A 24,953-nucleotide genomic window follows, 5' to 3' on the forward strand; every position below is an offset into this window, starting at 1 on the left:
CCAAGTGACTCGAGAGTCGGGGGAAGGCTCTCCCGATTTCTTCCAGCTTGGGAAAGCATAACACGGAGTCCTCATATTTTGCAGATAGTGAAGGATTGGAATTCCGCCATCTTCCCCCACCAATTTTCCTCCTCACTCATTTACCCCAAAATCCCCTCAAAGCGGCAAGCCTTCTAGGGAATGTGTCAGACCTAGCACAACAGGGGGTCATAGTCCCAGTTCCGGTAGACCAACAGGGTCAGGGGGTGTACTCTCACATCTTCGTAGTACCAAAACCCTCGGGAAAATTCCGTCTAATCATCAACTTAAAACCCCTGAATACTTATCTCCTCTACAAGAGGTTCCGCATGGAGAACATTTACAGTCTCAAAGGACTTCTTTTAGAAGGGGTATTTATGATAACCATAGACCTGAAGGACGCCTACCTCCATGTCCCCATTTACCAGGACCATCAAAGATTCCTGAGATTCGCCATTGTTTCCCCTCAGGGGATCCAACACTGGCAATTCACTGCTCTTCCCTTTGGGCTTGCCTCCAGCCCAAGAGTTTTCACGAAGGTGCTAGCAGAGGTGGTCGCCTTTCTACATCTGAAGGGCATCTCCCTTGTTCCCTACCTCGACGATCTGCTGCTGTTCAATCCCAGTCGAGCACTTCTTCTCACGGACCTGACCACCGTCCTGACTACACTGGAATCCTTAGGATGGATTATAAACAGAGAAAAATCTTCTCTCCTCCCAGAACAGAGAAAGATCTATCTGGGATTCTTAATAGATTCCTTAGAGAAAAAGCTTCTCCTACCAGTAGACAAGGTCCAGAGACTCATCTCAGTGGTCAGGTCTGTCAGGGGAACAGCAGATATTTCACTCAGGGAGATCATGAGATTGTTGGGACTTATGACCTCATGCATCCCAGCAGTTCCGTGGGCCCAGCTTCACTACAGGCCACTACAGGCCTTCCTCCTCTCCTCCTGGGACGGGAAGGAAACATCCCTAGACTCCAGGGTCTCCATTCCAGAGTCGGTAAAAAACACTCTAGAGTGGTGGCTCATTCCTCGGAACTTGGGAAGAGGCCTTCAGTGGAACCAGTCAAACCCCCTCAGGATAACCACGGATGCCAGCTCCTGGGGATGGGGAGCCCACATGGCGGGCCTACAGGCCCAGGGTTCCTGGGATCGACACCAAAGGGAGTCGTCTTCCAACTTCCGAGAATTATCAGCGGTCGGAAGAGCCTTGGAAGCGTTCGAGGAGAGAATCCTGAACCAGGAAATACAAATTCTCTCCGACAACGCGACCACGGTGGCGTTCCTGAACCATCAGGGAGGCACCAAGTCCCGTTCGCTCCTAAGGTTGTCCCTAGAAATTCTAGGCTGGGCAGAACAGAGGGTTCGCTCCCTGTCAGCAGTTCACATCAGGGGAGTCCTAAACCTAGAAGCGGACTTTCTAAGCCGCCAACCCATTCTCCAGGGAGAGTGGGAACTAAGTCAGGAGGTCTTCGATTGGGTATGTCATCATTTCGGCATCCCAGAAATAGACCTCTTTGCTCACAGGAGGAACAAGAAGATAGAAAGGTTCTTCTCCCTCTCCCGGGATCAGGGATCGGAAGGTGTGGACGCGTTGGCCCAGGCCTGGACATTTTACCTAGCCTATGCCTTTCCCCCTCTGAATCTGATCCCGAGGGTATTGCAAAAACTGAGTCGTTCACAAGGGAAGCTGATTCTGATCGCTCCCTGGTGGCCCAAAAGATCTTGGTTTCCAATGTTAGAACAGTGGTCAGTCCTTCCTCCCCTCCCTCTCCGGGTGGACCTTCTGCGGCAGGGGCCGATCTTTCATCCAGAGCCAGGCTTTTTCAGTCTGACGGCCTGGTACTTGAGAGGTGGAACCTGCAGCGGAAGGGTTGCTCAGAGAAGGTAATAGATACCCTCTTAGCGAGTCGTAAGGTAGTTACCAGGAAGATCTATGCCAAGACCTGGGGAGTGTTTTCACGCTGGTGCGCGGCAAGACAAGCTCCACTACCCGAAATATCAGTTATCTTGGAGTTCCTTCAGGAAGGGGTAGATCTAGGTCTAGCTACGAGAACCCTAAGAGTACAGGTTGCCGCCTTGTCCTACTTTTTAGACAAGAGGCTGGCTCTGGATCCTCTTATTAAGAGGTTCCTGACGGCCAGGGATAGGTTGTCTCCTATACAGATATCCAGAGTTCCCCCTTGGGACCTCTCCCTGGTGTTAGACCAGCTATCCAAACCTCCGTTTGAACCGATAGACAGCATTCCGGTTAGGCTGTTAGTATTTAAATTCTCCTTTCTTTTGGCCATCACCACGGCTAAAAGAATAGGAGACATGCAAGCGCTCTCAATCAAAGAGCCTTATTTTCGTTTATTCGAGGACAGGGTAATCCTAAGTCAAGATCCCCTGTACCTACCTAAGGTGGCAACGAAGTTTCATAGGTCACAAGAAGTTATACTTCTTTCTTTTTGCGCAAACCCACAGAATAAAAGAGAACGAACCTTTCATTGTTTGGATGTAAGACGCTGTTTGTTAATTTATTTAGAAAGGGTGAGCGAGTTCAGACGCTCATCACACTTGCTAATCAACTTTTCAGGACAGAAAAAGGGTTGCCAAGCATCTAGAGCCTCCATATCTAGATGGATAAGACAGGCAATTTCAATAGCATACAGTAAGGCTGGCAAAACAGTACCTAAAGTCAAGGCACATTCCACGAGATCTATAGCAACCTCCTGGGCAGAGAGAGCAGGAGTTTCAGTGGAACAAATCTGTAGATCAGCAACGTGGTCAAGCCAGAATACCTTTCTAAAACACTACCGAGTGGAACTCCTGTCACCCCAAGACTTGACGTTTGGCAGAAGAGTCCTGCAGGCAGTGGTCCCGCCCTAAGGTAGGCCTGAGGGTTACTTGCTTATCTCTCAAGGTGCCGTCCTGGAAGACGACTCGAGAAAATACCAGTTACTCACCGGTAGCTGTTTTTCTATGAGTCTTACAGGACGGCAGGCCTATTTCCCACCCTGATGACTTTGTATGGTTTGTATTTTCATATACTGGTTCCCGTGCTCTTATGGTGGTTACTTTATCACAAACTGAGGTGCACGGGGAGGGGCGGGGTTTTTAAACCTCTTTTTGATTGTGTTTCCTGTCAGGTGAAGCCAGTTTACTCTCAAGGTGCCGTCCTGTAAGACTCATAGAAAAACAGCTACCGGTGAGTAACTGGTATTTTCCCTGAGTTCAGATGCTGATCTTCCCTGCACAGAGTCTTTAAAGTGTTTTTATTTTATTTTTTTTAACAAACTTGTTATACTTACCTGCTCTGTGTAATGGTTGTGCACAGAGCAGCCCAGATCCTCCACTTCTGGGGTCCCTCACCGATGCTTCTGGCTCCTCCTGCCTTTTAGAGTGCCTCAATAGCAAGCTGCAAAGTATAGTATAGAGTGCCAGCTATAGCAAAGTAAAAAAAACTTCTGCCTTCAGAACCACTCACTTCTTGCCCAGGGCTACATGTCCCATGAGGCATTGCTCCTCACACTTTCACATTCACAAATTCTCAGGCACTTAGGGAGATGTATGGATGGTGTACTGAGCTGTATGTGTGCTGCACTGTATTTCCTGATATGTAAACAAATAATGCATTCTATATGCAGGCCAACTAATCAACTGGCCGATTAATCGATTATGAAAATAGTTGACAATTATTTTCATAATCGATTAGTTGTTTCGGCCCTAGTGTAAAGCACTCACAAACTATACGTTTTATCTGTGTCTTGCTGTATAGTAAACTTCCCAAAAGAAACAGTCTTATTGGATGGGCCTGTAGACAAGAATCGCAAGACCACGTGGCCAGGAGTGATGAAGAACATTGGGCATGTCAAATCTGCACACTCATTAACAAGCCTTCAGATGAGAAATGTGATGCATGCCTGGCTCCTAAACCAAAAGGTATTGTATATTGTAGACTATGCTCTGTATGCAGCTTGTATAATACTTCGGTATTCAGAGCCCGGTTTGACACTGCTGATTTAGTTCTACAGAAACCAGCTGTATCACAAAAAGCTTATTTATTGCTATATCCATTTTACAAGCAAAACTTTCAAATTGGCCCTGAGTGCTCCAGGATCTCCTGAACGTTTATTACTTGGTGGGATGTACTATCACTTACAGTAAATGTAACTAAAGTGCTTAGATAGGGAAAACTGAGATTTGTGATTAGACTTTTTTTTTTTAACATAGTAATACATAACCTTTTACAGATTGAGTAGCAGACGCTGACCTGCAGGATAAATTCTGTTTTCTATGACTATCAAGTACACTGATGGTATGGGCTCCATAACTATGGGAGGGGAGGGGTCTACAGTGTGCTTGTGTTCTAGTTAAAGGAAAAACTCCAGGAAAATGGCTACATATGCAGGTAAAACGACTCAGATTTGCTGATTTTTTTTTTTTTTTTTTTTTTTATATTATTTTTTAAGGGTTTGTGGTTCTATGAAGACAGTCCCTTAGGTGGCCCACATACTTCCTAATTAAGCTATTTGTCTTGCTTGTTCACCAATCTAGGAAACAGTAAATTAGATTCAGGAAGTAGGAGTGTTATCTAACGGATTACAGAGGTATGCATTACAAGAATGTCTGGCGGAAATTACAAAGTCTTTGGCAGGTAACCCAATAAATATATATGTAGTTAGCTGTTTGGCTGGAGTTCCACTTTAAGCATCCATCAGGGATAACTGCTCAGGGCTGCAATTTATGTATACATGCATATTTTGGATAATTTTAGTGTTTGATCATTTTTGGCAGTAAGAATATAGGTAACTTTGGGAAAAAATGTAAAGTAGTTCTAAACGCCAAACATTAAATATAAACAAAGCATATCCGCCTATAGTGTCTCAATCCAGATCACTAAGTGTCATTTCTAATGACCTGTTCCTCTGCTATCAGTATGAGTCACTTCTGGCAGATTTTCCTGACGCCAAGATAAAAAAAGGTAATGGTAGGGATCTCTAGCACACAGCCTGTGATTGACAGCCTCGGCTCAGTTCCTGTGCCCTATGTTAAGGGGGTGTGTTCCTTCCCTCCAGTCAGCTCTCCTCACTGAGCTTTTTGGAGTGTAACTTCAGCTCCCCACCCCCTACTTTCTGATAGCTCAGACATGCTATCTAAATTCTGGATATTGAATGGATGTAGAGAAGAAAATGCAGCAGATAAACAGGTACAGCTTATGTAGGAGGATTTCTCTGTGTATCATCACTTCACTGGGTATGTATAAGGTGTACAGCCACTTTTTAAGATGTACGGTGCAGACAATGGATATAGATAAAATGATCCAAGGAATGTACATAGGACTATGTACATACAGAAAATCATTACATCAAATGCATGCCAAACTTCAGGACATTAAACAGACTGAAAATCCATTTTGACCTTTTACTAATGAAACATTTTAAAGGCTGGCATGTTGCTGTATCGAATAGTGACCAACATATACAGTTCAGGGATCAAAACTTTTTTAAATAATCACACAGGCCAACACACAATTTGGTTCCTTCGAATGTTAGACCTGTTCTTGGGTATGTTTTGACTCCCTAATTCCAAAAATGGCACCAAATTTTTCCCCATCAACACAAGTTTTTTTCTTTTTTAGATACAGCAATATCATCACATACCACTCCACTCTGGTCGCTGGTCAAAAATCAGGATATAAATAAAGAAAAATATGTTTGGATGATTCAGACAGCATCATCGTGAAGTAGCCATGAGTGAGTGAGTGAGTAACTTGTATAGCGCAGCAAATGTGAACTTAATCGCCTCAAGGCGCTTGGAATCCAGCGTCGTAACCGGTCTTTTAGAAGAGGTGGGTCTTTAGTTTTTTCCTAAATGCCCGATGGTTTTCCTCTAAGCGGATGGTGGTGGGTAGAGCATTCCAGAGCCGTGGTCCTTGGACCGAAAATCTATGTTCTCCCTTCGATTTGTAGCGGGATTTAGGAATTTGGAGAAGGTTTTGGTTGGTTGACCGGAGCACGCGCTTGGTGACGTACGGTTTTATTTTCTCGCTTAAGTATTGGGGAGCCTTCCCCTGTATACATTTGTGGGTGAGGCAGAGAGTCTTGAATGTCACCCTGTCCTGTACGGACAGCCAGTGGAGGGACCTCAAGACTGGGGAGACTGATTCCCACGGCTTTTTACTGTTACCAGTCTGGCTGCGGTGTTCTGGACGACTTGTAGACGTGCAATCTGGTATTTCGGTAGTCCTAAGTAGAGGGAGTTTGCGTAGTCGAGTCGTGAGTTGATGATGGTTCCAACCACTACCGCTGTGTCCTCTTTCGGGATGAAGGGGATGAGTCTACGTAGCATGCGGAGCAGATGATGAGAACCGCTGACGACTGATCCTATTTGTGCCTCCATTGTCATGTCTGAGTCGAAGATGACTCAGAGACTTATGATTTTTTTTTTTGCTTGGCGCGATGGTTTGTCCGAGGATGGTGGGTGGTGTCCATGTGGTCCTAGAAATGGATTTCCTATTTGCGTGAAGGATGAGTAGTTCTGTTTTGCATTCGTTGAGTTTGAGGGAGCTTTCGGTCATCCAATTGTCGATCAGTGTGAGGCACTTTCCAAGTTCATGAAATTGGTCTTTTGTTGGTGATTCAAAGGTAAAGCTGCGTGTCGTTGGCATAGGAGTGGTAGCGCAGGTCCTGTTTGCTGATGATTTTGAGGAGCGGGCGGATGTAGATGTTGAAGAGTACGGGTGAGAGGGGTGATCCTTTGCGGGACTCCGCATGTGATGGTCCGTGTTTCTGATGTAAAACCTCCAAGTTTCACAGTGCGATTTCCTAAGAAAGATGCGAACCACGGTAGGGCTGCGCCAGAGACTCCAGCTACTTCTTTGAGTCGCGTGAGCAATATGTTGTGATCTACTGTGTCGAAGGCTGCACTAAGGTCCAGCAGCACTAGGAGACAGGATTCTCCGTCATCTGCTGCTTCAAGGGCGTCATCCCATATCTTGAGAAGAGCCGTTTCTGTGCCGTGGCCTGGGCGAAAACCTGATTGTAGAGGATCCAGGAGTTTTGTGGTCGTCCAAGTGGGGCTGAAGCTGTTGCACTACTGCTTTCTCCATGATCTTGGAGATCGTGCTCAGGCTTGTTACCGGTCTGTGCTGGTTAGGGTCTTTCGGGTCGAGGTTGGGCTTCTTTAAGAGGGGTTTTATTATGCCTTGCTTGAGGTTGTTCGAAACCATCCCTTCCCTGAACGATTGGTTTATGATGCGCGTTATGATGGGTGCCAATTTGTCCGTGCATTCTTTCAAGAGTTTTGTCGGGATGATGTCGTTCGGGGATGTGCTGTCTCGGAGGCTTCGGATGATGTTTTTTGTGGTGTCGATGGTAATTGGGATCAGCTCGAAATTTGTCGATCGTGGACTAGTTTTGTTGATTTCTTCTTCTTGCTGTATCTGAGTGGGGTTGGTGTTTTTTTTCTGTTGAACTGTTGCCCGAATCTTTTCGATTTTGTCGATTAAAAAAGTCAGATAGTTCATTACAGAATTCCTGTGTCTCACTTGCAGGGGGCTCCAAACAGGAGGGGTTCATAGCCTTAGAGACTAGTTTAAAAAGTTCCCGTGGACGGTTTAGGGCTTTCGAGATGGTGTTTGCGAAATGGTCTTTTTTGGCTTTAAAGATTTCTTTGTGGTAATTCTTGGTGAGGGTTTTGTACTTTGAGTTTTTTTTTTTTTTTTTTTGATGGGTTCCTCCTCCAGGCTCCTTCAGCTCTTCTGTGTTCCTGTTTCAGTAAAGTGAGAGAGTCGTTAAACCAGCCTGAGTTATTTTTCCGGTTGAGAGCTCTGCGTTTTGGAGCCACTGTGTCTGCTGTTTGTAGTAGTGCTTTGTTTAAAGTGTTGAGTGTTTGTTCCGTTGAGTGGTTCAGATTTGGTACGTCTATTTTTGTCGCTAGTGTGGTTTTGAAGAGCTCAGAGTGTAGTTTCTTCTGTGATCTTGCCCAGTGTATAGTTGTTGGGAGTTTGGGTTTTTGAAAGATGGTATCGGTGGTTAATATAAATTTGATGGCGTGGTGATCCGTCCAAGGTAAAGGTCTGTTGTCCAGTTTGTTGATATTCACGTTTTGTATGAAGATGAGGTCCAAAGTGTGACCTGACGTATGTGTTGAAGTCTTTATCAGTTGCTGCAGACCACGTTCTTCTAGTTGATCGATGCAGGCGGTAGCGATGGGATCCTGCGTTGAGTTGGCCCATAGGTTGAAATTCCCAAGTAACAGCAGGTTTTTGGTTTTCAGGGTGTACGTCGAGAGGAATTCGGAGAAGGGTGTGAGGAGATGCGTTTTTGGTCCGGGCGGTCTGTAGCATAGTAGTATGTGGACGGTTTCCTCGGGTGTAGTTTGAAGTTGCAGGGTGAGTGTTTCCATAAAGGGCAGTGAGTTCTGTAGAGTTGGTTTGGTGAGAGCGAGGTGGGATTTGTAGATCACTGCAAGGCCTCCTCCTCTTTGTCCTGTTCTATGCTCGGTTAGGATGCGATAGTTTTCGGGCACCAATTCTGCTAGGACGGGGTTACAGTCGGGTGTTAGCCAACTTTCTGTGATAAAGAGGCAATCTGTGTTGTGTTGGACGATGAAGTCGTGGATTTCCTTTCTGTGCTTGACTGCAGATCTTGTGTTGATCAGGGCGCATTCTAAGTGTTGAAGTCGCTGCGGTGGCTTCTCTTCTTTTTTTTTTTTTTTTTTTTTTTTGGGTTTGGTTGGCGGTAGATTCTTAGTAGTTGGTCTTTCCGTAGTGTTTTCTGAGTGGTGGTTGGTAGCGTTGCGGCCAACTTCCTTAAGTTGCGGAGGGTGTCCGCTGTGTACTTGATGATGAGCATGGTGGAAGATAATTTGATGGCAAAATGCTGATACCGTAATCCTGTTGATCCAACGATGATAAGGATGGTCCTCGGGGGGGGGGGGGGGGGTGTTATGTTCCCGGAAGGTTCAGTTGATATTCGCTCAGTGACAGTGATGTGGATCGGGGAAATTGCTGCAAAAAACATGGTGGCCCGGCCTAAACCGCCCCCCTCAGTTGATCCAGAGGAAGGCGAAAAACCCTAGCCTAGCGGCCAATTGCTACAGCAAGGGAAAATAATTTCTTCCTGACCCCAGAGGCGATCGGAGAACCCTGGATCAAGCTGCTAGGTGGACCCCGGTTAGACTTACCTGGCAGGTGTAGGGCGAGCTGGGGAAGGAACGTGCAAAATGGGGTGGGAAAAAAAAGGAAAAAGGAGCCGGAATGGCCCTTACTTACCGGTTTGTGACTCTGTGCTACTCTCCAGATGTCTCTTGTCTGTGGTCCCCGTGAACGTTTCTGGCCGTTGATCAGTGTCTGTGTGGCCTGAGCATTTCCAGGCTGGCCGGCTTAGGGTGGGTGGTGAGGAGTCCTTTTGCCTCGGATGGGTGTACCAAGATGGCTGCCGGAACCGAAGCTAGGCCCGAGCCGCGGCCTTTCCTAGTTCTCCGGCCGAGATGCGGCTTCGTGGGCCTGTCTGACTGGATGCGACGATGGGGAGGAGGAAACCAGGAAAGAATTCCTGCTGCTCAGCCCGCTTAGGGGAAGCGCCCGAGGACGCCTGGGAGACCACAGGCGGTGGCTGCGGCAGGGGGGAGAGCTGGGGGTGGGGGGGATGTCAGACGGGGTCCCACAAAGCGTGTGCAGGCGGATGTCGCCTCGGCGATCCAAAGAGGGGGGGGCTCTCCGCAGGCTGGTTGCCGGTACTGGCGGGTCAACGCCGGGCTCGGCTGGATAAGGTGCTTAGTGGCAGAGGGCCTGGTGATCCCGGGGGGGGCTGGATGGAAGCTGCTGGGGAGGGGGGGTCACGGAGCGCCGAAGCGGGGGGGAGGAGAGAGGGGGAGAGAACCGAGATCGGCTCGGGTTCTGCTCTGAGACCGCTGTCAGGAGCTGCTGCAACACATGTCCGCACGTGTGCAATGCTCAATGCTCTATAACCTCTATGATGCTCAATCTGCAAAAAAAAAAAAAACTAACTAGAATACAGTTAACTTGCACTCTAGAATCCAATGTTTCCGATGTAAAATTTAAAGTTGTAAGTGCGTAAACACTCACTAGATCTGCTAACTTGTACACAAAAACATAAACTAGGTAACAGAAGAACAAGTTGATCAGCAATATCTTATCAAAAACAAACTAAAATGTATTTATAATCAACTGTTTCTAAGACACTAGAACAGTCTAGCCAATGCAATTCTCTGAATCTGTGACCCAAGTACAGGTATAAAAAGCAAGGCACCAACAATCAATTTTTTTTTTTTTTTGTAGGGCTGTGTAAATATTCAAGCTTCTGATTGTTCGTCATTGGAATGGCACAAAGCGTTTTTTGGACGTGTACTTGCAGAAATTTGGGGTCCATGCACACTGGGCATAAACGCTGCTTCTACAGGAGTTTTGCGTTTTTGTCTGTAGAAGCAGCTTAATGTTATCTTCTGCCCACACCCGCTGTCACAAAAAAAAACCTGACTGTTATTGGCTCTGCCCACCCGATCGCATCATTCATTCAGAGTTCTATGAAGGGGAGAACTGCGGTTGTTGGCTTGTAATTCTCAATAAACTACCAGGGTGCTGATGAGCGCTCTAGGTAGTTCATTGAATCTTCCGGTCATTCAGTAACTGCATTCCCGTACAAGACCGTTACACGGACAGTCTGAAGGAGCCTGAGATTGCACCTGTGCGGTCACGTGTGCAATGCTTTACAGTCTCCTAATAAATACAAATTTGTGCAGGTAATGTGTGTGTGTGTGTGTGTGTGTGTGTGTGTGTGTGAGATGATATATAAATTATACATACAAATACACAGTTGTGCTCATAAGTTTACATACCCTGGCAGAATTTATGATTTCTTGGCCATTTTTCAGAATATGAATGAAAACACAAAAACTTTCTTTCACTCATGGTTAGTGTTTAGCTGAAGCCATTTATTTTCAATCAACTGTGTTTTACTCTTTTTAAATCATAATCACAACAGAAACTACCCAAATGACCCTGATTAAAATGTTACATACCCCAGTTCTTAATACCGTGTATTGTTCCTTTTAACATCAATGACAGTATGAAGTCTTTTGTGGTATTTCTGGATGAGGCTCTTTCTCTTGTGAGATTGTAAAGCTGCCCATTCCTCTTGGCAAAAAGTCTCCAGTTCCTGTAAATTCTTGGGCTGTTTTGCATGAACTGCATGTTTGTGATCTCCCCAGAGTGGCTCAATGATATTGAGGTCAGGAGACTGAGATGGCCACTCCAGAACCTTCATTTTATTCTGCTGTAGCCAATGACGGGTCGACTTGGCCTTGTGTTTTGGATCATTGTCATGTTGAAATGTCCAAGTACGTTCCATGTGCAGTTTCCTGGCTGATGAATGCAAATTTTCCGCCAGTATTTTTTGATAACATACTACATTCATCTTGCCAACAATTTTGACCAAATTTCCTGTGCCTTTTGTAGCTCACACATCCCCAAAACTTGTTGACTCCTCTCCCAAAATGTAGTGTTTATGGTTGTGGCCAAAAGTTAAATTTTTGACTCGTCACTCCAAATGACTTTGTGCCAGAAGGTTTGAGACTTGTCTCTGTGCTGTTTGGCGTATTGTAAGTGGGATACTTTGTGTATTAATGTCTTTCTTTTGGAAACTCGACCATGCAGCTCATCGACCAAGCATCTTTCTGCTTCCTTATTGTGCATCTTGAAACAGCCACACCACATGTTTTCAGAGAGTCCTGTATTTCACCTGAAGTGTGTGTGTGTGTGTGTGTGTGTGTGTGTGTGTGTGTGTGTGTTTGTTTGTTTGTTTGTTTTTTGCACCCCAAACAATTTTCCTGGCAGTTGTGGCTGAAATTTTAGTTGGTGTACCTGACCATGGTTTGGTTTCAACAGAACCCCTCATTTTTCACTTCTTGATTGGAGTTTGAACACTGCTGATTGGCATTTTCAATTCCTTGGATATTTTTTATATCCCTTTCCTGTTTTATACAGTTCACCTACCTTTTTTCCCTGCAGATCTTTTGACAATTCTTTATATATATATATATATATATATATTACACATACGCATACGCATACGCATACGCATACACATACACATACGCATACGCATACGCATACACATACACATACACATACACATACACATACACCGACTTATAGCGGGACAAGTAGGACGCTAAGTGACACTTTGTGGAAACCAATGGCACTAATACAGTGATCAGTGCTAATGCATTGTTACTGTACTAATGACACTGGCTGGGAAGGGGGTTAACATCGGGGGTGTTTCTAGGGAGTGCTTGTACTGTGGGAAGGCAGAGATCCGTGTTCCTGTTCAGTAGTAACCCAGAACTACCTCCCCCTTCTCTCAGAACGCTGATCTGCCTTGTTTAGACCGCTGTATTGTGTTTTTCGGGATAAAACAGTGGGTTCTGGTGGAGGCGCCGATTGGCTCCCGCTGTGTCCAATCAAAGCAGGAGCGGATCGCCGGTGGCATGCTTGCTTGACCCAGACCCAGGAGAATTGCCTTGTGTGTACAGTATACAGTCGGCAATCGGTTTAAGGTGAACTTATCCCTTTAAGCTCCATGTTTAGAGGCAGGAAAAAACACATCTGTTTTCTGGCAGAAAAAAAAAAGCTAAATGCTCATACACGCACGTGTGTGTGTGTGTGTATGTGTGTGTGTGTGTGTGTGTGTGTATGTATGTATGTATGTATGTATGTATGTATGTATGTATGTATGTGTATATATATATATATATATATATATATATTAAAATATGTGTGTGTGTGTGTATGTGTATGTGTATGTGTATGTGTATATATATATATGTGTGTGTGTGTATGTGTATGTGTATGTGTATGTGTATATATATATATATATATATATATATATATATATATATATATATATATATATATATATATATATATATATAAATTTATTTTATTGGTAAGGGAACTGCCATTATTTTAAGCCCAATGAGCGTGGACCATAAATCTCAAATGAAGAAGGTATTGGTTTGTGATCGTAGCTTTACCAACGTAAATGTATAAAAGTGAAATTGCATTAGGAGACTGAAAAGTACTAAACATATAAAATGTTGTAAAGTGACACCTTCAGAGATTGGATACACATTTACAATATTGTGTGCTCACATGCCATAATAAAATGTTTTAATACAAAACTGCTAACATTAATCCTCTGTTTAAGTTTTAGCCACTGCAGATAATGAAAGTGTTGGATATGAGACAGACTTGATTAAGTATCCATGTAATAATTTTGGAAAACCATTGTCTGAAATGAAGATAAACAGAAGAACCGCTTTTGGTCATACAACATTGGTCCTAAGTGATTTTAGTACCAAAACTAATGATAATGAACAAAATCCTAGGCGGATGTCCTCTTCAGAGATGTCTGTCAGCTATACTTGCAGCAACACGCTTAATGTCTCAAATAAGAGGAGAAGCATTGAAACTGAACAGCAGATGAATAGCAGTCCAGATACTGGAGTTTCACATTCATTTGTCCAGCATCAGAAGAGACGGAAGACTGATCAAATGGCACAAAACTTCCAAAATGAAAGCAACACGCCAATCGGGTATTAATTTTTTTTTTTCTTCCTTAGATATGCATTTTAAATTCAACCTGTTACTGAACCAAATAAGAAAACCTCAAATTCTAGGGGATAATAGACAATGTGGTTGATTTACTAAAACTGGAAAGTGCAAAATTTGGTGCAGTTGCACATGGTAACCAATTGGTTTCTAACTTCGAAGTATGTTGAAAGTTAGGTTCGAATTTTTGATCTGCATACTTCAGCAAAGAATAAGTATATTTTATTTCTAACACTTAACCACCTCAATACGTCTGTGTATAGATATAGAGAAAATATATAGTTAAAACTGAACACATTAACTACTTAAGGACCAGGTCTATTTTTTACAAACTTGGTGTTTTAAAGGTAAAAAATGTTTTTCCCGAAAAATTACTTGGAACTAATATATATATATATATATATATATATATATATATATATATATATATATATATATATATATATATATATATATTATAATATTTTTTTTTTTCTAGAGAATAAAATGGCGGTCATTGCAATACTTTAAGTCGCACTGTATAAATTTTTGGGGGGGACACACTAATTTTTTTTTTTTTATGAATAAACAAAATAAGACAACAGTAAAGTTAGCCAATTTTTATTTTTTTTTTATTGTGAAAGATAATGTTACACCGAGTAAATTGATACCCAACATGTCATGCTTCAAAATTGCGCCCGCTCGTGGAATGATGACAAACTTTGACCCTTAAATATATCCCTAGGCGACGTTCAAAACGTTCTATAGGTTACCAGTTTTGAGTTGCAGTGGAGATCTAGTGCTAGAATTATTGCTCTCGCTCTTACCGATCGCGGCGATACCCCACATGAGTGTTTAGAACACCATTTTTCATATGTGACCACGAGACGGGGTGCTTTTTAAATTCATTTTTATTTTTTATTTTAATTTACTTTTTTTATTTTTACACTGTTCTTTTGAAAAAACATAATCGGGCCACTTTTATTCCTATTACATGGAATGTAAACATCCCTTGTAATAGAACAAAAGCAGGACAGGACCTCTTAAATGTGAGATCTGGAGTCAAAAAGACCTCGGATCTCACATTCCCCTTTTTTTAAGACCATTGGGCAGAAGTGACATTTGACGTCGCTTCCGTCATCTAATGTTATGGAGCCGAGTGGGGGCTATCTTTCCCTCACTCTGCTCCAGGCCTGTTGGAGAGAAAGATCATCTCCTCTGCTACTGGTGACTCCAGTAAGTGGGCAGAGATGACCAGAGGGAGGAAAAAAACAACATACCTTTTTAATTACACAGGTTCTGGAGCTAATTTAATGCAGGTAAAGACACAAAGTGAATTTAATTGCCACGTTAATGAGCCACATAACCTGTGTAATTAATGTGTTTGGGTTTAAAGAAGAAGTAAAGCCTAAAAAAAAAAAAACCCTGCAAGACAAAGGCATAATGAGCTAGTATGCATCGGCGGCGGCGCCCGTCATTTCTGTAAATATCTCCTAAACCGTGGAGGTTTAGGAGATATTTAGAGCACCTTATGCCGCGTACACACGATCATTTTTCGGCATGAAAGAATACGTTGTTTTTCATCATGTCCAAAAAACGAAGTTTTTCCAACTTCATCATTAAAAGCGACGTTGCCCACACACCATTGTTTTAAAAAAATGATGAACAAAGCGCAGTGACGTACAACACGTACACCGGCACTCTAAAGGGGAAGTTCTATTCGCCTTTGGGCTGCTTTAGCTGATTCCTTGTTAGTAAAAGACGATTCGCGCTTTTCTGTCTGTTACAGCGTGATGAATGTGCTTACTCCATTATGAACGGTAGTTTTACCAGAACGAGCGCTCCCATCTTATAACTTGCTTCTGAGCATGCGCGGGTTTAAAACGTTGTTTTAGCCCCACACGATCATTTTTTACAACCCGAAAAACGATTTTTTTTTAAAACAACGTAAAAAAATGCAGCATGTTCGAATATTTTTTTTTGTTTTTCAGAAACTGAAAAACGATGTGAAGCCCACACACGATCATTTTAAATGACGTTTTTAAAAACAACGTTTTCTTTCATGCCGAAAAATGATCGTGTGTACGCGGCATGAATCTAGGCTTACCTGTAGGTAAAAGTGGTTGTAACGGGTATAAAGGGATACGGTGGCAACCCTATTATACCAGGATCATGGTTGAGGCTACTGTCCCACTTGAGAGTCCATAACTGATGTGCTCTCTTCGATTGGGTGCATTGTAAAGGTGGAAGGAACTGAAGTTCCTCGAAATCTAATCCTAGGACATGAAATAGCAGAATCTATATGGTTCCATCATTGTGGGACGTATATTGTGTGGACATAAATTGTGAGCGTAAATCTGTGCATTGCTTGTTCTGATGCTTGGTAATTTTAACATTTTAAAAGCAAGTAAATCCTATTGCATTCAATACAGTCTTGGTGATCAAATATTTACTATGTGGGAAGTGCAGTGTTTTGAAAGAAAGCTTTACTACCCAGACCTGTTTGAAAATATCTTTTTATTATATCGGTGTACTCGGTCTGCACCGTCTGATAACCATTAATGTCCATATAGATGTAAAAGAGGGAGACAAATAACGCTGCACTTCCTTTAATAAATTAACTTATTGGCACCATTAACAAGCAGGATGAAAAGAATGAACACCTCACAAGTAAATGTCAGAAGAAGATTTTTCTTTTAATTCATGTTCTACAGTAAGGATTTTTTTTCTTATAGGACAAACTATCAGCTAGTGACAGCTGTTGCAGTGTTCATTCACCTGCTCCAGTTCTTGTTAACTTCATTTCCTTTAATATGTCTCCTTCGGTGGCCCTAAAACAATGTGCTTGCATAATTGCCTTATGAAAATGCCACTTTGTTTTTCCTTTGACAGAATATCCTGAAAGTGATTATTTCATCAGTGCAAATAACTCCTTATAGAGCTTTTATTTATTCATGCTGCTTTTATGAGCTTCTAGTACATATTTAAACTATTATGTGTGTGAGAGACCAGCAGTAATGAAAAATAAATGCATTATTCTTGTACACTAATGCCGGGTAATCTTTGTGCCATTTTGATGACAAGAGTTGTGCTGCTCATTCTTCTCCCCAGAGAGCATGTATGAAATGGATGCATTTTATTTATAGAAATGAACTACATTAAAAAGTATATTTCCATCTTTTAGTGGTATTAATATTTAATTCAACGTATGGGATATTCAGTGCAAATTAATAATGTCAAAAATGCTAATTCCCTTTGTTTTCCCCTATCCACTCGTATGACTAAACCTGGACTATGAAGAATATGTGCATCTTCATGAGGAAACATTTAATATGTACTTTAGGTATTTACCTGGTCTGATTTTTTACTCTTCATCAGCCCAGTCTTGGTCCACCACAACCGAGATATTCATCTTTACCGTGGCCTGTCCTGTAAACCAGTGGTCATCAACCCTGTCCTGCAGGGCCCACTAACAGGCCAGGTTTTATGTATTACCTTGGGGAGATGCAGACTAGAATAATGCAATCACTGAGGAGCAAATTATATCAGCTGTGATGTATTTCAGTTATCTTGCAAACCTGGCCTGTTAGTGGGCCCTGTAGGACAAGATTGATGACCACTGCTGTAAACGATAACGGTGGTCTCCGCAGCGGATTCACCGCAAGATCACCGTTATTGGCGGCAGGAGAGGGCTCTCCCGCACCCTCCGCCGCTTACCAGAGCCTTCGGCAGCGGCGGAGGCGATCGGGCCCTTCACACGGCTTGCCATGAATACGAGTGAGGGCAAGATGGCATCCACCCGTCTCCATAGCAGGGCGGAAGTGACATCAAAACATCACTTCTGCCCATGCTTCTTAAAGGCAATTTTTTTTGTTGTTGTAATTTTTTCAAATGACAAATTTTATTATTTTTATTGCATTTTAGTCTAAATATGAGATCTGAGGTCTTTTTGACCCCAGATCTATCTCCTATTTAAAGTGGAGGTTCACCCAAAAAATCTATTTTTAACATTAGATTGAGGCTAATTGTGCAAAGCAGAATCGGGTGTTTTTTTTTTTTTTTTTAAATCAATGCAGTACTTACCCTTTTTGAGAGAGATGTTCTCCGCGGCTTCTGGGTATGGGATGCGAGACTGGGCGTTCCTATTTGATTGACAGCCTTCCGACGGTCGCATACAGCGCATCACGAGTTCCCGAAAGTAGCCGAACGTCGGTGCGCAGGAGCCGTATAGAGCCGCACCGACGTTCGGCAACTCGTGACTCGCTGTATGCGACCGTCGGAAGGCTGTCAATTAAATAGGAACGCCCAGTCCCGAAGACCATACCCGGAAGCCACGGAGAACATCTATCTCTAAAACGGTAAGTACTGCATTGATTTAAAAAAACACCCGATTCTGCTTCGCACAATTAGCCTCAATCTAATGCTAAAAAAAAATTTCGGGTGAACCCCCGCTTTAATAGGACATCCTTTTTTTTCTATTATAAGGGATGTTTACATTCCTAATAATAGGAATAAAAGTGACCCTTTGTTTTAAAAAAAAAAAGTGTAAAAATAAATAAAACCAATTAAAATAAATAAGAAAACAAAAAAAAATGTTTTAAAGCGCCTTGTCCCGACGAGCTCGCGCGCAGAAGCGAGCGCATACGTAAACTGTGTTCAAACGGTGAGGTATCGCCGGAATGGTTGGAGCGAGAGCCATAATTCTAGCCCTAGACCTCCTCTAACTCAATAGATGCAACCTATAGAATTTTTTTAAACGTCGCCTATGAAGATTTTTAAGGGTAAAAGTTTGACACCATTCCACGAGCGGGCACAATTTTGAAGCTTGACATGTTGGGTATCATTTTACTCGACGTAACATTATCTTTCACAATATAAAAAAAATTGGGCTAACTTTACTGTTGTCTTGTTTTCTCTATTCAAAAAAGTGAATTTTTTCCCCAAAAAAATGTGCTTGCAAGACTGCTGCGCAAATACAGTGTGACAAAAAGTATTGCAATGACCGCCATTTTATTCTCTAGGGTGTTAGAGACCGAGTCTAAAAAACAGGATTGGTCCTTAAGTGGTTAAAAGCAATAATTGTTTTAAAAAACAAACGTGTTATACTTGATCTGTACAGTGGTTATGCACAGAGCAGCCCCAATTCTCCTTCTCGGGTACCCCACTGGAGCTCCTGGCCCCTCCCTCCAGAGCAAGCAGCTTGCATTGGGGGCACCCATGCAGGCTCACTCCCAAGCCACTGTGCTGTGTCTATTCACACACAGAGCAGTGGCTTGGCCCTGCTACCCCATTTCTCCTCATTGGCTCACTGGCTCTGACAGCAGTGGGAACCAATGGCTACCACTGCTGTCTCCACCAATGAGGCGGAAGAGACCTGGAAGAGCCAAGGCCTTTGTGCACATTGCTGGATCGCGATGGGGTTCATGCGTAGAAGGGGCCAGGAGCACCAGCACCCGAGAAAAATGGGATCTGGGATAATTTGTGCAAAACCACCGTACAGAGCAGGTGAATATGACATGTTAACGAAGTGAAACAAATGTCTATGTAAAAAAAAAGGCACAAATAATTCCACAGTAGCGCACTAAATTACCGTAGCTATCGGCGTATAACACGCACTTTTTTCCCCTTAAAATCAGGGGGAAATCGTGTGTGCATATTATACGCCGATCCATGCTGTCTGAGTGAAGAGGAGCGAGCGCCGCTGAATTACATAGAGCCGTGATCTCCTTCCTGTGTACCTGAACAGGCAGGGCATTTTGGTAAATGTATAGGCTGCAGATGGGCACTAATCGGGCTGCAGTAAGGAGCAATGTTGCAGATGGGCACAGATCAGGCTGCACTAAAGCTGCAGATGGACACAGATCTGGCTGCATTGATGCTCAGATACCATCATTTTGCTTCAAAGTGGTTTATTTAAAAAAAAAAAATAAATCTTAGATTGGGGTGCGTGTTATACGCCGGTGCGTATTCTACGCCGATATATCCGGTAATCTCCTAAATATTAGCGTTGTGAATGATTAACATAAAACACCCATACATAATAAAGTGTTCATATGGCATATTCAAAAAAATAGATATATGCTCCAACATATGTAAATCAATATGGTAATACAGTCCAACTTAAAGTAGTGAAAAAAGAGTGAAACAAAATCTCGTTGATCCACCAAAATCCTTCACCAAAAGTGATGTGTGCCAATTCCTTTAAGAATAAACCTCACCAGATGCTGTTGCCATTCACTCTCGTGTTTGGCAAATATTGCCTTATTTGATGTTATTGTACACGCCAATCTCCATCCAGATTAAAAAAAGAGACTCTCCACATGTGGCGATAGAAATTGAGACAGAGCCTCCAATAGTGTAAAAACACCTTAAGGTAATCGGTTTATTAAAAGAAATGCACTTGCATCATAAAAGATTCAAAATCAGCTTGTTAAAATTCCAAACATGCCAGGTGACTTAGTGTTGCAATCTTCTCATAGCTTCCTTCCTACACGTGGAGTCACCATCTCAGCGTTGCCGTGTAGCCACGCTCCTACGCGTTTCGTCACTTCGGACTTCGTCATGGGCGTGCGACGAAGTCCGAAGTGAGGAAACGCTTTAGCGTGTGGCTACACGGCACACATCACTTTGGTTAAAGGGGTTGTAAAGGTTCGTTTTTTATTTTCTAAATAGGTTCCTTTAACCACTTCCAGACCTGCGCACGACGATGTACGTCCTATTTTTAAAGACTGATATCTCGGTAACGGCAGCAGCTGCTGCCACAATCGAGGTATCAATCTTTAGTGTGCGCGGTCTGGAATCCGATAATGGCGGTCTCCGCGGCGGATTCACCGCGAGATCGCCGTTATCGGTGGCGGGAGAGGGGCCCTCCCGCCGCTCTCCCGCGCCCTCCGCCGCTTACCGGAGCCGTCGGTAGCGGCGGAGGCGATCGGGTGCTGTCGGCTGGTGAGCAGGGACGAGACTGAAGGAAAAATCTCCTTCGCCTGTCCCCATAGCTCGGCTGGGCGGAAGTGACGTCAAAACGTCAGTCCCGCCCAGCCTCTTAAAGAGACAAATTTTTTTTTTGGTCATTTGAAAAAATGACTTTTTATTTTATTTTTAATTTTTTTGCATTTAAGCCCAAATATGAGATCTGAGGTCTTTTTGACCCCAGATCTCATATTTAAGAGGACCTGTCATGCTTTTTTCTATTACAAGGGATGTTTACATTCCTTGTAATAGGAATAAAAGTGATCAAATTATTATTATTTTTTTTTTCAGTGTAAAAAATAATAAAATAAATAAAAATAAATAAAACAAAAAAAAAATGTTTTTAAAGCGCCCCGTCCCGACGAGCTCGCGCGCAGAAGCGAACGCATACGCGAGTAGCGACCGCATATGAAAACTGTGTTCAAATCACACAAGTGAGGTATCGCCGCGATCGTTAGAGCGAGAGCAATAATTATAGCCCTAGAGCTACTCTGTTGCTCAAAAAATGCAATCTCTAGAATTTTTTAAACATCGCCTATCGAGATTTTTAAGGGTAAAAGTTTGACGCCATGCCACGAGCGGGCGCAATTTTTAAGCGTGACATGTTGGGCATCATTTTACTCGGCGTAACATTATCTTTCACAATATATAAAAAAATTGGGCCAAATTTATTGTCTTATTTTTTAATTCAAAAAAGTGAATTTTTTCCAAAAAAAGTGCGCTTGTAAGACCGCTGCGCAAATACGGTGTGACAAAAGTATTGGAATGACCACTATTTTATTCTCTAGGGTGTTAGGAAAAAAAAATATATAATGTTTGGGGGTTTTAAGTAATTTTCTAGCAGAAAAAACTGTTTTAGTCTTGCAAACACCAAATCTGAAAAATACCTAAGGTCTGGAAGTGGTTAGGCTAGTGCATTGTTGGTTCACTTACCTTTTTCCTTCGATTCCCCTTCTAAATGTTTTTTTTCTTTGTCTGAATTTCTCACTTCCTGTTTCTCCTCGGTAAACTTGCCACCATAATCCCAGGCGTTCTTGGTGGGGGTTGGTCAGCCAGAACAGCTTACTGAGGAGGAACAGGAAGTGAGAAATTCAGACAAAGAAAAAAAACATTTAGAAGGGAAATTGAAGGAAAAGGCAAGTGAAACCAACCATGCACTAGCTTAAAGGAACCTATTTAGAAAATAAAAAAACAAACCTTTACAACCCCTTTAAGGATTTTGGTGGATCAACAAAATGTGGTTTTCTCATCACTTTAAGTTGGACTGTATTACTATATTGATTTGCATATGTTGGAGCATATATCTATTTTTTAAGTATGCCATATGGACACTTTTCATTATGTATGGGTGTTGATCATTTCACAATGCTAATACTTAGGAGTTTTGTAGAGTAATTTAGTAAGCTACTGTGTATTTTTTTTTTCTCTCTCATTGACTTTTGTTTCACCTCATTTGCATGTTTATTGAATATTAAGAATATGCAGTGCGCATACATATGAATATGACATGTTGTTCACACAAGGTGCACAGGTAAAAAAAAAATCCATGTTATTATTGTTTCCGGAGCCTGTAAAGCATTGCACCAGCAAGAAGCAGCTCTGTCAGTGTATCTGCTTGCTCGTAGACCGAAAGAATCAATGAACTACAACAGTGCCATGGTAGTTCATTGAGAACTACAAACCAACAACTGCTAAGGGTGTTGGGGACTTGTAGTTCCATTCACAAAACCCTGTGAATGAATGCCCAATCTCCTACAGGTAGCACTATAACCTATGCTTCATAAAATGTAATGCTGTGTTCCTCATTGGACACCGAAAAGGGATTTTACATGCAGTACAAAAATCTCCCCCCCCCCCCCCCCCCACTATAAAAAAGGGTATGACTTTGTATATGATAAAATGTAACCGCAGCAGAAGGCATTAATGCTGTAATTAACTCCTACAGCTCTCCGCAAGTTAATCCGACACAGGGAACCTCTTCTCCACATGCTGCAAGCCTGCTATGCATTAAGCACAAACGCCCGTGTGTTCTCCATGTTGTCAGGAAGGATGGAGAGAATAAAGGAAGACCGTTTTACAGTTGTTCCTTGCCCAGGGAAAATAAATGTGAATTTTTTGAGGTAAGTAGATTTATTTCCCATAATTCACACTGATGTGACCTGATCTCTGCTGGAACCAACACAAATTAAATAAAAATCCACTTGGGAATGACGATTCATTTTTGGTGGATTAATTTATTTAAAACCTTTTTATGAACGCCAGATGAGCTAATAATGCTCGGAAGTCCACTTGGTTTACCGTTCATCTAAATGTTTTTTAGTTTATCTAAACCCAAAAAAAACCAAAGCTGTAATATTCTAGCTTGCACGGTTCCAGATGAAGTGGCTACATTTTGTTTCTTAGGGTAATTTTTTTTTTTTTTTTCAACAAGTATAGAATATACTTGTTGATCCTGTGAAAGAAAACACAATTGTTCCTTTTCTTGTGTAGATTAGTCCCAGCACTCCACCATATAGCTGAGCTGAACAAAGGCAGGCATGTTTGAACTTCAGCTCGTTTGACAACCTTGACTGTCCCATCAATATAGTGGAGGAAAAAAATAGTAATGAAAGGACAGTGAATAATTTACAGCAGTGGTTCTCAACCTGGGGGTCGGGACCCCCTTGGGGGTCAAATGAGGATTTGCCAGGGGGTCACCAAATCCTGGGCTGTTCCTGGAGCCCGCAGCCACCCATTTAGTTCACGACATGGCTGGGGGGGGGGGGGGGGGCAGTGACTAGATGTCGGCTGTTGTGAGGAATGTGAAGTGGGAGAGGCTGGAGGAGACCCTATCTCCTAAATTCAGCATAGATGTCACTTCTGCGAGACACCACAAAGTCGGAGACACCGTGAATGCGGAGTAACCCTACCTGCGATTATAGTTGCCATTAAAAGTCCCCACTACAGTTCTCAGATCAGCAGATGACCTTGATTAAGAGCACCTAAGTTCACTGATCAGAACTCCCCCCAGCACTGCCACTGATCCCAACTCCCCACCAGCATTGTCATTGATCCTATTTACCCCACCCCCCACCAAGAAATAAGAGAAGGAATAAAAATAGAGACTACATGGAAGGGAGAGAAAAAGAGGAGAAGGAACAAAGAAAAGGGGAGCAAAAGACGGCTAGAGAGGCATGGGGGGGGAAAAGGGAAAGAAAGGAGAACAAAGAGAAAGAGGGGTACATCCTCAAATGTACCATAAGGAGTTTTAATACTGTATGAGTGAAAGGGACTCAAGGAGCGCTAAATGTCCATGGGTTAGGGGCACAAATTACTTGCCTTGGATGCTGACGACCCACGCTACGAAAATAATTTTACTGTTAGGGGTCCCCGCAACTTGGGAAATTTTATCAAGGGGTCACGGCACTAGAAAGGTTGAGAACCACTAATTTACAGGAATACAAGGTGAAAATAAAGGGGTAAAAAGCAAAGTATTGCTGGGATTACATCCTAGGAACCAGTAAGCTACAATCTGTTAGAGTTGTATAAGCATTTTTTTTTTTTTTATCATAACGCATTAAGATAAAAATCCTTCTGTGGGCAGCAGCCCCAATCAGCCACTGCTGATGATGCAGCAGTGTCTCATCTGCCCGGGACGACCCATGTCTGAATGGACACAGTGAGCCGTGGCTCGGGTGCACCCATAGCATGCTGCTTGCTGTGGGGGCACTCACCAGGAGGTAGGGGCCAGGAGCACAGAAGAGGAGGATCTGGGCTGCTCTTTTCAAAATCATTGTAAAGAGCAGGCGAGTATAGCATGTTTATTTTTATCTTAACCACTTAAGGACCGCCTAACGCCGATATACATCGGCAGAATGGCATGGCACGGCACAGGCACGTACAGGTACGTTGCCTTTAAGAGCCCAGCCATGGGTCACGCGCACCCTGGTCCGAAGCTCCGTGACCGCGGGACCCACAGGAGCTGAAGAACGGGGAGAGGTGTGTGTGTGTGTGTGTGTGTGTGTGTGTGTGTGTGTGTGTGTGTGTGTAAACCTTCCCCGTTCTTCACTGTGGCAATGTCAGTGATCGTCTGTTCCCTGATATAGGGAACGACGATCACTGACGTCACATGTCCAGCCCCACCCCCCTACAGTTAGAAACACACGAGGTCACACTTAACCCCTTCAGTGCCCCCTAGTGGTTAACTCCTATACTGCAATTGTCATTTTCACAGTAATCAATGCATTTTTATAGCACTTTTCGCTGTGAAAATGACAATGGTCCCAAAAATGTGTCAAAATTGTCCGATATAATGTCGCAGTCACAAAAAAAAAAATCGCTGATCGCCGCCATTAGTAGTAAAAAATAAAAATTATTAATAAAAATGCC

The 24,953-nt window shown here is 43.0% G+C and overlaps 1 protein-coding gene across 3 annotated transcripts in view; it reads left to right on the plus strand.

Moving 5' to 3' along the window:
* The window catches only part of NEIL3 (nei like DNA glycosylase 3), a 75,379-nt gene that overhangs the window by 44,532 nt on the left and 5,894 nt on the right, over window positions 1–24,953 (plus strand). For 2 of the 3 annotated variants that reach the window (XM_040333751.1, XM_040333768.1), the window contains exons 7-9: window positions 3,780–3,943; window positions 13,234–13,621; window positions 22,531–22,705. In XM_040333751.1, coding sequence (XP_040189685.1) covers window positions 3,780–3,943; window positions 13,234–13,621; window positions 22,531–22,705 — 727 coding nt within the window. The remainder of the gene's footprint in view (window positions 1–3,779; window positions 3,944–13,233; window positions 13,622–22,530; window positions 22,706–24,953) is intronic. The other variant, XM_040333758.1, reaches the window with a different exon arrangement.

This window comes from Rana temporaria, chromosome 1, assembly GCF_905171775.1.
Source record: "Rana temporaria chromosome 1, aRanTem1.1, whole genome shotgun sequence".
NCBI lineage: Eukaryota > Metazoa > Chordata > Amphibia > Anura > Ranidae > Rana > Rana temporaria.